The sequence below is a fragment of the Chaetodon trifascialis genome, chromosome 10, assembly GCF_039877785.1.
Source record: "Chaetodon trifascialis isolate fChaTrf1 chromosome 10, fChaTrf1.hap1, whole genome shotgun sequence".
In the NCBI taxonomy this organism is placed as follows: domain Eukaryota; kingdom Metazoa; phylum Chordata; class Actinopteri; order Chaetodontiformes; family Chaetodontidae; genus Chaetodon; species Chaetodon trifascialis.
In genome coordinates this window covers 2,391,131-2,404,672 of record NC_092065.1, presented here as the reverse complement: position 1 = coordinate 2,404,672, position 13,542 = coordinate 2,391,131, and the positions used below count along the sequence as shown (strand labels likewise).

General features: G+C 40.7%; 3 protein-coding genes across 8 annotated transcripts in view; 2 read left to right on the top strand and 1 right to left on the bottom strand.

Annotated features, from left to right (window-relative positions):
* Positions 1 to 495: 495 nt before the first annotated feature.
* On the top strand, positions 496 to 4,767 carry lyve1b (lymphatic vessel endothelial hyaluronic receptor 1b). Its single transcript, XM_070973163.1, has 6 exons — positions 496 to 574; positions 1,160 to 1,325; positions 2,469 to 2,608; positions 2,766 to 3,149; positions 4,136 to 4,214; positions 4,551 to 4,767. Exons 1-6 carry the CDS (start codon positions 496 to 498, stop codon positions 4,765 to 4,767), a joined length of 1,065 nt encoding a protein of 354 aa, XP_070829264.1.
* A 776-nt stretch (positions 4,768 to 5,543) lies between these two features.
* On the top strand, positions 5,544 to 11,674 carry rlig1 (RNA 5'-phosphate and 3'-OH ligase 1). The gene is made up of 7 exons (XM_070973112.1): positions 5,544 to 5,748; positions 6,729 to 6,846; positions 6,970 to 7,065; positions 7,168 to 7,284; positions 8,206 to 8,403; positions 10,737 to 10,906; positions 11,219 to 11,674. Exons 1-7 carry the CDS (start codon positions 5,659 to 5,661, stop codon positions 11,432 to 11,434), a joined length of 1,005 nt encoding a protein of 334 aa, XP_070829213.1. The 5' UTR covers positions 5,544 to 5,658; the 3' UTR covers positions 11,435 to 11,674.
* Positions 11,675 to 11,680: 6 nt separating this feature from the next.
* cep290 (centrosomal protein 290) overlaps positions 11,681 to 13,542 on the bottom strand; it is a 35,531-nt gene continuing 33,669 nt past the window's right edge. For all 6 annotated transcript variants that reach the window (XM_070973105.1, XM_070973107.1, XM_070973108.1 and 3 more), the window contains 3 exons: positions 13,436 to 13,509; positions 12,975 to 13,069; positions 11,681 to 12,737 (listed from right to left, as the gene is read on the bottom strand). In XM_070973105.1, the coding sequence (XP_070829206.1) occupies positions 12,493 to 12,737; positions 12,975 to 13,069; positions 13,436 to 13,509 (414 nt within the window). In that variant the 3' untranslated portion in view covers positions 11,681 to 12,492. The remainder of the gene's footprint in view (positions 12,738 to 12,974; positions 13,070 to 13,435; positions 13,510 to 13,542) is intronic.

Genomic DNA, 13,542 nt, shown 5'->3' with positions numbered 1-13,542 from the left:
AGGCGCAGGGATGCAGAGGATGTGGAGGAAGTTCCCTTTCCGACCAGCCTGTCAGAGCAAGCAGACCTCTGGAAGATAGATGCTGGCAAAGCAGAAAAACTCCAAACCTTAAAAAAACAAAAAAAACAAAAACACATTGCTTCACTTACATTTGTCTCTAAGAAGCAGCTACAGCTAATATCTCCTGTCGTCCGTCTTTAATATGTCCTGAAAATCCTCAATTCGTTTTTATTTCTAACTACTTAAGTGTTGAATATGCTGTATGTGATGGCTCTGATTTGATAATCAGAACAGCAGCTTTGGATCGAAGCAGTCATTGTCCTTCTGCTGTGGATGTGTGCCTTACCTCATATATAGGGTCATCAAGCAGATTTGACCTCCACTTCCTGCTTCCGCATCCCATCCATGTCTCGTTTGCTCTGAGGCATTCCCCTTTGTGATCGTATTATTTGGCTCTTCACCTTCAGCCGCAGCACTATGTATTTAATAGAAAATATGGCAAGATATAGTTTTTTTTCTCAATTTCTGCTCTCATCGTTTGCAGCCTGTTTTCTGGCCTCCAATCCAATTAAAGGTAGGTTGTTCATTTCTGATATAGGTAGAGCAGCACTTTTAGACCAAACACTGGAACGTACATGGATTTTATTTTGATAAATTTAAAGTATGCGTGCATAAAACTTAATTTTTTTTTGTTGTGCATGACCTTTCTTCAGTGAAAGGAATACTGTCAGGACCTCTGCACTCTTCTTGCTTTTCAAGTGATGATCACAAGTTAAATCTATGGTCACAGTCACATAAAAGCAATGAGGATTATATGATAAATGCATAATCAAATATCAAGTCATCAGCTAAATGTGGAAAATCTTAATTATTATGATTTGTTATTGTTGTTGTACCCACAGTGCCAGGGGTTAATTTGTGGCCTGTGTGCACCAAGTCTAAACTGTTTACTTTAGTACAACATATACTGTAAAATGACAAAATTAGCAGGAATCATGGGACTTTTAAAAGGACAGTAACCCTTTTATACCAGAGATACTGTAGAAAGATAAGCTTCTATTTAGTCCAGAATCAGTATTGGTATCAGTAACAACTTGCAGAACTACCTATTTATGTTGCTGCGTGCTTTTCAAATGTGTGCATTTGCACAAAATGTCAGCAGTGCCTCAGAGCTACAGAGCTACTGGAGTCTTCATGGTTATTGAAGGAGGAAAATACACCTTCAACTTCACCGCTGCCAGAGCTGCCTGCCTGCTTCTGAACGTCACCATGGCCACCAGAGCCCAGATGGAGCGAGCAGTGCAGCATGGACTGCAGACCTGCAAGTAGGCTGAAAGCATGTGCTGACTGTTCTGGTGCTTTAGGATGCCTGTTAAGGTATTGACCGACATGCAGTGTTGAAGATTGCAGAAGTTGAAAGCTTTTTAATGGTGGAAAATCCCAATGTTTATAATATCAATAAATTCTATTTATGTGCATCAGATCATGAAGGCAGATACCAGCTGATTTAGAAAAAAGACAGTCAGTTATGTTGGTCTCAAACTCATTCCACAAAGGACCGAGTGGCTGAAGGTTTTTCTTTCCAACCAAGAAGCAGCACACCAGACTTGACTCATTTCATTAGCTGATCTCAGTCTTCAGACAGCTGATTGGTCAGAGTGCGTGCTCTTGATTGGTTGGAGGTAAAACCTGCAGCCACACGGCCCTTTGTGGAATGAGTTTGAGACGCCTGCTTTAGGGAGACAGTGTCAAATGCAGGATTTGGTAATTAAAGAAGGAAATCACATATTTTCAAAGATCAGATGTTTGTTCAGTCAGTCAGTGTAAACATGCACATGAAGCTTGACAAGCAACAGCTTACACAGTAAATGGACTGCATTTATAAACACTATCAAACATTCACACACCCAAAGATGCTTTGACAGGTTTACTGGAGGGGCCGGGAATCGAAGTGATTCGGTTGCACTGGTAGTTATTCAACTAAAGAATCCCAGTTTGCTGTTTTTCCACATACATACACTGCAAGTATTTCTCAGCAGTAACCTGTTTCACTCTGTCTGCTGTTCTCTTCCACTCTGTAATGAGAGTGCTAAGAGTATTTAGCACTGATTTAGCATTGCACTCAAATATCGTTGACCTGTGATGGACAGTAACTAAAAAAATAGGATCTTAGCGGAACCAGAGATTTTGACATTTCATGCATTCTTCTCCCTTGTCAAAACCTGGTGCCTACATTACCCACAATGCAACCCAACCCTTGACAGTTCAGTTGGAGATTTGGGTGTGATATGCTTGTAGCAGCTAATTTAGCCCCGATGGTAATTCTGGTAATCTCACTTGTTTGTAACTCTACACCTCCATTTTCCAATTTGTAGTCCTAAGACAAGCAGTTCCCTCTAAAGCTGCACAGTAACAGTCCACGCAGATGCTCATTTACACAAACAACATTCATTTTACTACTCCAACAGGTTCGGCTGGACAGCTGAGCACATCGCGGTCGTCCCTCGGCTCACCGCCGACCAGAAATGTGGAAACGGCAAAACTGGAGTGGTGACGTGGGCCGCAAGTACAGATAAGAAGTTTGGTGTCTTCTGCTTCAATGCATCAGGTGCTGTTTATTTCTTGCACTGTATACTCGAGCGATAACATGTGGTGCTGACAAGCGTCTGTGCATCAAACAGAAGCTCCTGAAATGTGTTCTGAGCATCAACTAAATGACATGAAAAGTAAATGGAAGCCTTTTTTTTCCCCCTCACTGCTTTCAGCTTTGGAGGAAGCTCCAAACAGATCAACCACCAGCCCACAAAGCTCCACGTTCTCCACCACACTGACAGCACTGACCCAGACAACACCTGCTGCAATCACGTCTCCACCTTCAAGACAGCCAGGGACAATGGAAGCCCCTCAGCAAACATCTGTCACTTCAGCTTTTACTCTCCTGATCAAGACAACACATTTAGCAAGGATTCCCTCCACCTCCACCACTCTTAGGAACTCCACCCATATTCCTACCTCTGTTTCTCACCTCCTCACCTCAAAACCCACTGTCCCCAGCTTTTCCATTTCTGCTTCTGCTCATGCCTCCAATTCCTCTGTTTCCTCGGGGTCAGTGAGGCCATCGTCGGTGAGAACTAGGAAACCACTAGGAGGTATGCTCCTGTCCTCTTTCATTTTTACAGAGTGGAGTTGAAGGGGTTGAGAGTGGAGGGATGGAAACCTGTAAATGATCTTTATTGTGCTACCTGTGAGTCAGCAGTAGAAAATTATTCATGGGTTGGCCACTAGGGGGCAGAGAAACACCAAAACAAGCTGATAGATGCACAAATGCAAATTTTAAACCTTTAAATTGTTTAAATACTTTTGTCAAAATTGGATTCAGGTCATCACAAACACAGAAAAAGTAAAGAAAACAACAAATATCAATAGAAGGAGTCGAAATAATCCTTGAAGCCAAGGAACACAAATTTGTCAAATATGGTGACTGTTAAAAGCCTAAAAAAAAATCAACAAAATAGTAAAACCTTAGAAATAAATAAAACAATTCCAATTCAAAATTCTACATGTTATTCCAGGTTGCAGCTGATCAGTGAGAAAAAATGGATTTTCCAAGTTCAATAAAAGAAACTACTTTTTTTCCTCATTATGTTCACCAGTTTATCCATATGAAATTTAAAAGTTACTTAAAAAATTACTTTCCAAGATACTTGTACTCAAGATAATTGTTAATAAAGATGACAAGATTATCATGATCAACATTTTAGCTCTGAAGAAAAACAGGAATTTAGTTTTATCTGCAATAAGAACTATTTTATGGCTACTGAGAGCGACTTGTACATCAGCAAAATGGTGTAAGTATCTTCGGTGTATCTTCTTTATGCTCATCCAAATGTCAAGTGATTATTGGTGTTCCCTGGAGAAGAAATCTCGGCTGTCAACGGGCGAGAGGCGGGGTCCACCCTGGACCGGTCGCCAGCCGATTGCAGCCAATTTCATTCCCTGGAATTAAATTTAAGATAATATGGGAGGAAAGGTGTTGGTGAACTGAGCTTGGGTTTGAATTGGTGGCCGCAGCTGTGCGATATAAACCAGACAGAGTTTGTGGTGATCATTCATAAAATGCCTCTTTATTTTCCAGATGTACCAACTGCACTCATCATTCTTGGCATCATCCTCCTGCTCCTCACAGCAGCAGGCGCCGTGTGGTACTACAAACTGTGAGTCATGTTGGCAGATGTCCTGCATGGCTTAAAATCCCATATTTCTGCTTGGTCAAACATGTAGAGCAGTGATTCAGAAAGAGACTCTGAAATAAAGATGAATGAAAGCAGAAACATGATTTAATTTCATCCTGGAGGAAAGAAAGACCTTGTCATCACCAGAGGAAACTCAGGCTCTTCCTTCTTCAACTCTTAATGCATGAGCTTCACATGTTTCTTTGCCCTTGTAGCAGGATGCAGTTTAACAAACTGACAGCAGAGAGGAAAATGGTCTTCGAGCCTCACCTGATGCTCCTACTGAATTTCAAAACTTTTTCTCTCCTTTTGTTAAAGGAATATTTTCACCTTTTGGCCTCGGGGTCAGCAGAAGGATGACACAGAGACGGAGATGTGGAAGCACACAGACAGCGAGATGGACCTGCACAATCAGCATGAAGGAGAAGAAGGGGAAGAAGAAGAAGAAGAAGAAGAGGAAGACTCAGACAGGAAGTACTCCAGTGATATCACACTGTGTGTGAATCCAGACATGAAGACAAACTCTTCTGAGTAGCTTCATGATATTTCTGTGGGGGGTTTTCTAAAGTGGATTGAATGAGTTACAGCCACAGTGTTGCCTGACGAATAAATTCATAATACATTTCAGACTAGAAGATGCTTTGAACGGTTTATTATGCTTTTAAAAGTGATTGTAAATATGCTCATTCTAAACTTTGTATTACTGAAATTGAAAATTGACAATTATTTGTTTTTTTTTATGTATGAGTGCACCTGGTTTATCCCTAACGATCTTGTTTATTGTTTAACTTTTAAATAAAATTTCTTAATATTTCATCAATATGGTTTATACATTTATTATACAATGTAGTATTTCAGCAGCATTATTCCCATTTTTTCAGCAGGTAATATAATCTATTAACTATTAGGTACATAAAACAGCTTACAAAACATTTAATTATTTCATACAAATGTTGAATAGCTTACATTTAAGTGATGAAAAAACTCTTTTACTCTTTTGCCTCCAGGGGAAGATAAACAACATAAAGGCTGTGATTTGTAAGGAAGTGACACCAAATTAAGCAACAAACAAGACAAATAGGGAAATATAACTTCCATATATGAGTAAAATCATTTCAATAAGATATTTAAGAATTAAGCCCAGGGGTCACTCAATAATTTCACTATAACATTTGATATATTTCAGTTGCTGAAAGTTTGGCCAAGCTGTTAGCAAATTAAAGCGATCCCCTTCCACACAGCAGTGGCGCTATTGAGCCCCTTGCTATTTTACAAGCTACAAAAATAATAAATACGAAGAAGAAACACGTCATGTGACGGGAGAACTCATCAACATCCATGCTAACTGAGCCGTTTTGCTGCTCTGTGCAGCGATAACGACAAAATTTACCTGGAGTTTCAGGTGGATGTTAAACAGTACGGCAAAATGCGACGTCTGAGCTCAGTCCAGCACAAGATACCGTGTGTTTTCCAGACGGAAGTGAAGGAAGAACCGTCCAGAAAACGAGACTGTCAGGTGAGCGCAGTCACAAACACAGCAGCCATTGATGAATGAACAGTACGAAGCTGCTGCTGCTTCTGCTAGCATGGAGAAACAGCCCGGTGGGCTTTAGCACACCTGACACGACGATGTGGAACTAATATTGATGCTGGTGGCGCATTAAGCATGTGGAGCGTCGCAGGGGGGTGCGAGGCCCTGCTCTTTGACATGGATGCGCAATTGCGCATGAGTAACAGTGACACGGCTCTTCTAGTTCTACTGCACGCATAATCCCGCTGCAATACGTTTTTGTCATGTAGAAAAATACAGCATAATCATACACATAGTCTCAGCTATTACTTTTTGCTATTTATTTCAAAGGGGGCAAAATCAACTGTGCAACGAGTGGCTTTACATCAAGTCAGCTCAGTCACTTTATTTTTGGCATCTTGACATTTTAAAGAAGTAGGTTATACACTTCATTCATAATATACGTTCATTTTCATTGCTCCCACCTTCGCCACTGTTAGCTCAGGTGTCTTGTGTACTGTAAATCTGAACACCGGTACAGCCAAAGGGCTCGATATTAAAGCGTTTACTCTGTGTAATGTAGTTATATCCTAATGGAGACTGGATTTTTGGCCCTAATGCAGTTTTACAGCTGGTTAAAAGTCATCATCAGCACTGATGATGAGGCCTTATTGGCTACAGTTCTTAAAAAAGTGCTGATCCCTGCACTAATGAGTGCACTCACAGTTCTACATTATCTGAAGCATAACAGGTAGTTTTCGCCTGCAGCTAATCAATAAGATATTGATTTATTTATCAGAGGATCAAATTGGCCAATAAAACCAACCTGACAAAAGCAGCAAATCCTGACATGTCGTCGTACTTGATGATTGACAATAAGATATCAAAATTGTCAAAATCGTTAATATACGAATAACGATTGTGATGTCGTTTTTCAGTTGTTTCCTTTAAGGCCATAATGATTTTAAGTCTGTGCGTCTCTTCAGCAATTTCAGGTTGTTGCCACTGCGAACGTGAATCCTGTGGCGCTGGAGGCCAACGTTGATTGTGCCCTCGCCACAGAAAAGCTAGATGGCACTTGCTGTTACGTTACAGTTTATAAAGGTGCGTGTCTGTCAGAATGTCATACGCCATGTAAGGCCTCTGGGGCACGTCGCTGGAGGTGCACCGTAGTATGTTTACATCTGTAATTCACCTTCAGTGCTGAGTTTTATTTTTTTTCCGTAGGTCAGCCTTACCTCTGGGCTCGACTCGACAGGAAACCCAACAAACAGGCAGAGAAGAGGTTCAAAAAGCATCAGTATGCTCACAAGAGCTGTAAAGGTATTTTAGCGTGAGCTACCAAAGGACACGCAAATATGAACGTGGGAACAGTTGCTTTAATTCTACATGGACTGGTTTTATGGTGTTTGTGTTCTTCCTCAGGTTTTACTTGGAACATAGAGGAAGATTTTAAGACGGTGCCAGAGACATGGATCCCAGCCCACAGGGTCAAACACCACAGCGGCCACCCAGTGCCTGACGAGCACGGACATATTCCAGGTCCTGGAGTTTAACCGTAAAGTAAAATAAATCATAAGTCATCAAAATGTAATCCTGGAAGTCAGATGTGGCCAGAAGGTAGTATAGCTTCACAAGGCTGAGCTGTAAATTCTCCATTGCTGAACCATCAGTTTAACTTCATGGGAGACTGAATCTAAAGTAATAATTATGGTGTACCAGTGAAGGACAGAAAAACCTACACAGTAACACCATGAAATGTAACACCTGTGTTCAATGTTCATGTTAGTTTAACCAGGAACAGCTGTCACTCTCAGAACCTTCAGACTTCATTAATAAAAACAATCATTTTATCTCACAGATGATCACAAAACACCTAATTCAAACTCGATAGAGACAAAATAGAAATCGCCTAAACTGTTTTGTCTTAGTCTCCCTACCGCTCCAACAATCACAAACTCTTGTGGCTGTGTGTGCTGTTTTTCCCCGCTGCCTCTCTGCATGCAGCTGCCTTATTTTTGCAGTTTTGTATCAAACCCGACCCATATTAGATAAATGGTCACGACTGGCAACAACACGGACCAGGGTGGATGAAATCTCTCTGAATGGAGCGATACCAGACCACATCAGCCAGAGCAAATAAAACCTGAGCCTGCAGATTCGCCTGGTTCCAAGGTTACTTCAGAGGGGGTTCATAACTATGTGCAGCTGCTGCAGAAGTGTAGTGTGCAGAATACAAAAGCACCAGCGTTAACATTACATCACCTCACAGCACTGCATTATGTTGAATTTGGTATAAAATTCTCAAATGTAGTCTCAAAGAATTGGTGCACATGAAATAAGGAGATATAATGTCCTGATTCCTTTAAGGACAGACATCAGGAACATGGTGGAAATGCCTTTTCTGTCATTGTGGACGATGCTGCCGGCAGCAGCACTGATGTAGTCCTTGTGAATGTTCAGGCTGGGTTCCAGTGGAGAAGGACAACAAACAGTACTGCTGGCACTCCTCTGTGGTCAATTATGAGCTCGGGGCAGCTCTGGTTCTCAGGCCTGGCGCTGATGATGAGGATGTGCTAGAAATTGCAGCCGTCCCACTGGCGGACCTCCTGGAACAAACATTGGAGCTCATTGGAACCAACGTCAATGGAAACCCTTATGGTAATGTAACATTGAGTTTTCTTTTAATGTGCATTTGAAGGACCAGTGTTTGAGATTTGGGGGAATCTGCAGGCAGAACATAGCAGAAATTGAAGATTCACAAGCATGTTTGCATTCGTGCAAAATCAGCAGAACCATGTTTTTGTTACTTTAGAATGAGCTGGGAGCAGGTCCTCAGGTTAATGGAGTCCACCATGTTGCACCACCACGTTTGTACGGTAGCTCAGAGCAGACAAACCAAACGCTGGTTCTCATGCTTCTGATTGTTGAAACACAATCTTGTTTTTAAAAAGAGAAACTGTTCAAATTACTGTGCTGCCTTGGGGCGTGTTGTGCCTGAAAAAGGGCTTCTCAAACTGGCAGAGATCCTCTTGCAGTGGACGGATGAAGTCCAACGTTACCCAAAGCTGTGGCCTTTAGTGGGTTTCATTTTGCTGCTTTATACTGAGCAGATGTTCGAGTGTGTGATCAGGATTCCAAAATTGAATTTAAAGTGTCTGAAACATCCAGAAATTATTATCCTTGTGGGATCAAGTAACGCAAAACATCGTTTTGGCTTTATTGAAAAGGTTTGCCTAATGACAAATATTTACCTGTTTGAAAACATCCAGATTTAATATCGCTGTTTTTTTTTTAGAGAAGTTGTCTTCTTAACTGGATCTTGTCTTTAGTGTTCAGTGGGAACAACATAGAGCCTGAACTGAGTTTACTCTGTGTGTGTTTTTTTGTGTGTGTATATACATAAATGTATACACACACACACACACACACACACACACACACACACACACACACACACACACACACACACACACACACACACACACACACAGCCATGTATATGTATACACGTATATGTATATTTGCGTGTGTGTGTATATCTATATCTATATATATGGATATAGATATACACAGTACTGTGCAAAAATTTTAGGCAGGTGTGAAAAAATGCTGTTAACTAAGAATGTAAGTGTTAATAGTTTATTTTCATCAATGAACAAAATGCAGTGAATGAACAGAAGAGAAATGTAAATCAAATCAATATTTGGTGTGTACACCCTTTGCCTTCAAAACAGCATCAAATCTTCTAGGTACACTTGCACAGTTTTTGAAGGAACTTGGGTGGTAGGTTGTTCCAAACATCTAACCACAGATGTTCTGTGGATGTAGCCTTCCTCAAATCCTTCTGTCTCTTCATGTAATCCCAGCCAGTGTAGTACAGTGATCAAACCACTGACCTCCTGATTGGCAGACCAATCTACCTCCTGAGCCACAGCCACCCATCTGCACTAAATTTACACGTCCATGGATATTTTGAAAAACGGAGACATTTCCCTTCATTTGTGCCCTTCGTTTACATGCAAACTGAGAATTCGCCTCTGAAAACAATGCATTCTAAAAACTCCGGCCAGAGTGGAGATTTTGGAAAACTTCGGTTGCACGTCTGCATGTAAACTGAGAAAAATGGAGAGAATAGTTTTAGGTAGCCGACGTCACATTATACGCCAGAACTTGCACCTGCACCAAAAGTGCGACCTATGTTTACATTTCATTTGGCTACGGTGATCTTGGTTTTGTATGTTTGCATTTGCAAATACAGCTGTTCTATTATACTGAGGAGCAGAGACGAATGAGTGCTCGGAGGTCACCAATTTTGCAACAACAACCCCAACACGAAGAGCCAGTCTACGTCACCGCCAGCGTGTCGATGGCATACATACACAGTTTAATGTAAACGAAAAGTTTTCTGAAAATGGACATGTGTGCATGAAGTTATTTTTGAAAACATAGAGGATGAAATGTCCGTTTATGAAAATAGCCGGCTATGTGTAAACGTAGTGCAAGTTTCCTTGGCTGACCACTGCGTCTAAGATCCTAAACGTTGCCCGTTTCTTTGTCCTTCTTCAAAAGAGCTTGAAAATGTTCAAATCTTTGGTATAATTGGTTGATTTTACAACTGACTATAATTCCACAAAATCCCTGAGTTTGTGCAAGTAAGTATGTATGTATGTTTGTGTGAAATGAAAGTATGTATGCATGCATGAAAGTATCTTTGTGTGAAATGAATGAATGTATGTATGTATGTATGTATGAAAAGTATGTATGTATGTGTGCATGCACGACAGTATGTTCGAGTGAAATTAATGAATGAAAGTATGAATGTGTGCATGAAATGAAAGTATGTATGTATTTTTGCAATTAATGTATGTATGTATGAATGTATACATGCATGCATGAAAGTATGTGTGAAATGAATGAATGAATGAATGTATGAGCATGTATGTATGTAAATACATAGAAGTTTACTGAATTCTAAAGTTTCGTCCTAACAGTATTGGGGAGTAAGAAGCAGCCTGTCCACTGCCTGGTGTCACACGGGAGTGTTCGAATCAGAAACCCTCCGCCGGTGGACTTCCAGCAGCTGAGCTCCTGGTTCCAGGAGAGTCCAGAGGGCCGAGTTGAGGGCATAGTCTGGCACTGCAATGACAGCACGCTCATTAAGGTAAGACAGCTTAACTTAAAGCATTCGCAAGATGACTTTAGGTCATTTTTTTTCCCACATGGGAGGGAAACTCTACCTGATTTAATAACAGTAACACCAGAACATGGCCTTAAAATGCGAGGATATGATTCACCTGGAAGCACCTGACGATCTGTCGATTGGTTGGGCACCACACCAACCTGCAGACAAATGAAGCTTCATTCATTTAAAAATGTTTTTTTTTCCAACACTTAATTAAACACGTGAAATGTTTTTAATTAGCTGTGATACGACTGAAGGCCTTGAGTTGATCTGTGGCTGTTGTGTCAGCAGGTTCATCGTCATCACCTGGGCATGAGGTGGCCGGATGGAGAAACGTGCCTCGGCGACCGGTCGGTGGTTGTTCATGTTGACAGGACGGTTGATGAATACGACAACAGCAAGGACTTGTTCACATCCTTCTCCAGACTAAATGGACGCCGTTTTAGCCGGCTGCAGGACATCCAGTTCGACTCGTATACGCCGGAGGAGCGTTTCCAAAGCTTCTGAGCCTGTAAGGATTCATGGCTGTGCTGATAGCTGCAGGCGTTTTCACCAGTAATTCCAGATGAGGACTTCCTCAGAGGAGCCTGAAGACATTTGCTTTGCAGAAATGTGTAAAAAAAAAAAAAAAAAAAAAAAAAAAAAGACCAGCCAACTGTACATTTAACAGCTTTAACATGTTCCATTAATACACTGTAAATACTGTATGTTACAGCTGAATAAATGATCGGTATATTCAACAAACTGACTGACTCATATGAAAGCTGCTTTATTGAAAAATACTAAGAAACTGTCAGAACTATACAAATATAAAGAAATAAACATGCAACAGTGAATTCACCAAAGCAAAAACCAGCTGCCTTAAGGAGGAAACCAAAGGAGCTACATCACTTTCCTGAAGCTACGTCACCCAAAAACACTGCTGAAGGGACAGCACTACTGTATCAATGCTGATTATCTTTGCATTGAAGCTCCGTTTTTCTGATCTTTAGCACTGGACGTCATTTGGAGATTGTCTACTCATGCCAATGCGAATTAAAAGAAGTGATTTCAACAGCTTTATTTTTTTTTTTTTACAAACCAATTTTTCAATTAAGCTTTTACTGGATCTAAAGTTCTTAACTGTTTGTCTCAAGTCAGCAGCCTAAATTAAAGAAACTTAAGTCAAAAAATGTCCAAGAAAAAAGGTTGTAGTGAATGAGCTGAAAATGGACGCCAATGAAAGCCAGCTTATTCAAAAGGCTCCAAGCGTTCCAGAGTCGGCCTGCACACGCGTGTCTGAAAGAAGGTCCAGTGTGGTCTTTATCCCAACTTATAAACAAGTTGACAAAAATGTTGTATTCCAAGGTGGATGAAGGCTCTCTAAATATATTAGAAAAATAAACTGAATCTAAAATAAATTGTTTTCTTCATGTTTTTACATTTGTAAAGTTCACACTTGTTATCGCAAACAGATAACTATAGGCCCTGAAACTCCACGTCTGCACCTCTTTACTGAACATTTGAAGGCAACGTTCGATGCCTGACACTCTCAGAGGGCACAATGCAGGCACGGTCACCCTGCGTTAACTGATGGATACACTGGGAATTTGAGCCTGGACACCGAACTGAGCACACACCTTCTTCAGCTCCTCCTCCAGCAGAACGTTCTTCTTCACCTCTAAATTGTAATTATATTTCAAGTCCTCAATCTCCTCAAAAAACGTGGGGTCAAAGCTCCCCAGTTCTTTCTTCAGCTTCTGAACCTCAGCTTGAAGTTTTGTCTTGTCCGTCTCGGCCGCCTGAAGAAGGTTTCTGAGCTTCCCGTGGTCTAATAATTCAAGAGAGACACAGCTGAGGTGACTGTTGCTCCTCATGACAGTTTATATCACATATATCTGGATAACTTAAAGAACAGAGGTCTATGATGTTAAAATAAACATACAATCACGTCTTCAGAGGTATGGAAGTAAGTCTTCAAACTAAAATATGATGAATAAGAACAGGTTGAGAAAAATGAGGGCAGCATTCCCAGAAGAGCCAAAGGGGAAAAGTTTGGACATGTCACCTAGTTTTGAGGATGTTTCACCGTATCGTTCACTGTACTCGTTCAGCTTTTGCTTCAGCTCTGTGTTCTCCTTCTGCAGCTCAGTGTTTACCGATCTAAAAAAAAAAAAAAGATAAATAGCGAAAGAAAGCACATAGGACGAGCGAGCGAGAACGAGAAATGACTGCTTTCGAAGAGACCTGGCTTTGTTAAAGTCTCGTATAAATTAGGTATTAACACGATTAACAGTCAGTGAAAACAAAACCAAAACAGATGTGATGCTACAAATGTAAATATTAAATAATACATTGACAGCAGTTTACTGATCTGATCAGTTGGTTATACTGTGTGTGGCTGTGCATTTCTTTTCCATATTGTGATCCATAAGGATAAAGAAAACGATCTTATTAACCATTCTGTCCAGCCATTTCATTACTATATTATGAGTATCAATCATTAAAGAAGTGCAGAGTTTAACGCACCTCATTGCCTGGAACTCTTTGGTGAGTCCTTCTCCTGTGTTTGCAGCTGTAGGAAATCTTTTTAAAATGTCAACCTAAGAAATGACAAACCCATAAAAATGTAAACA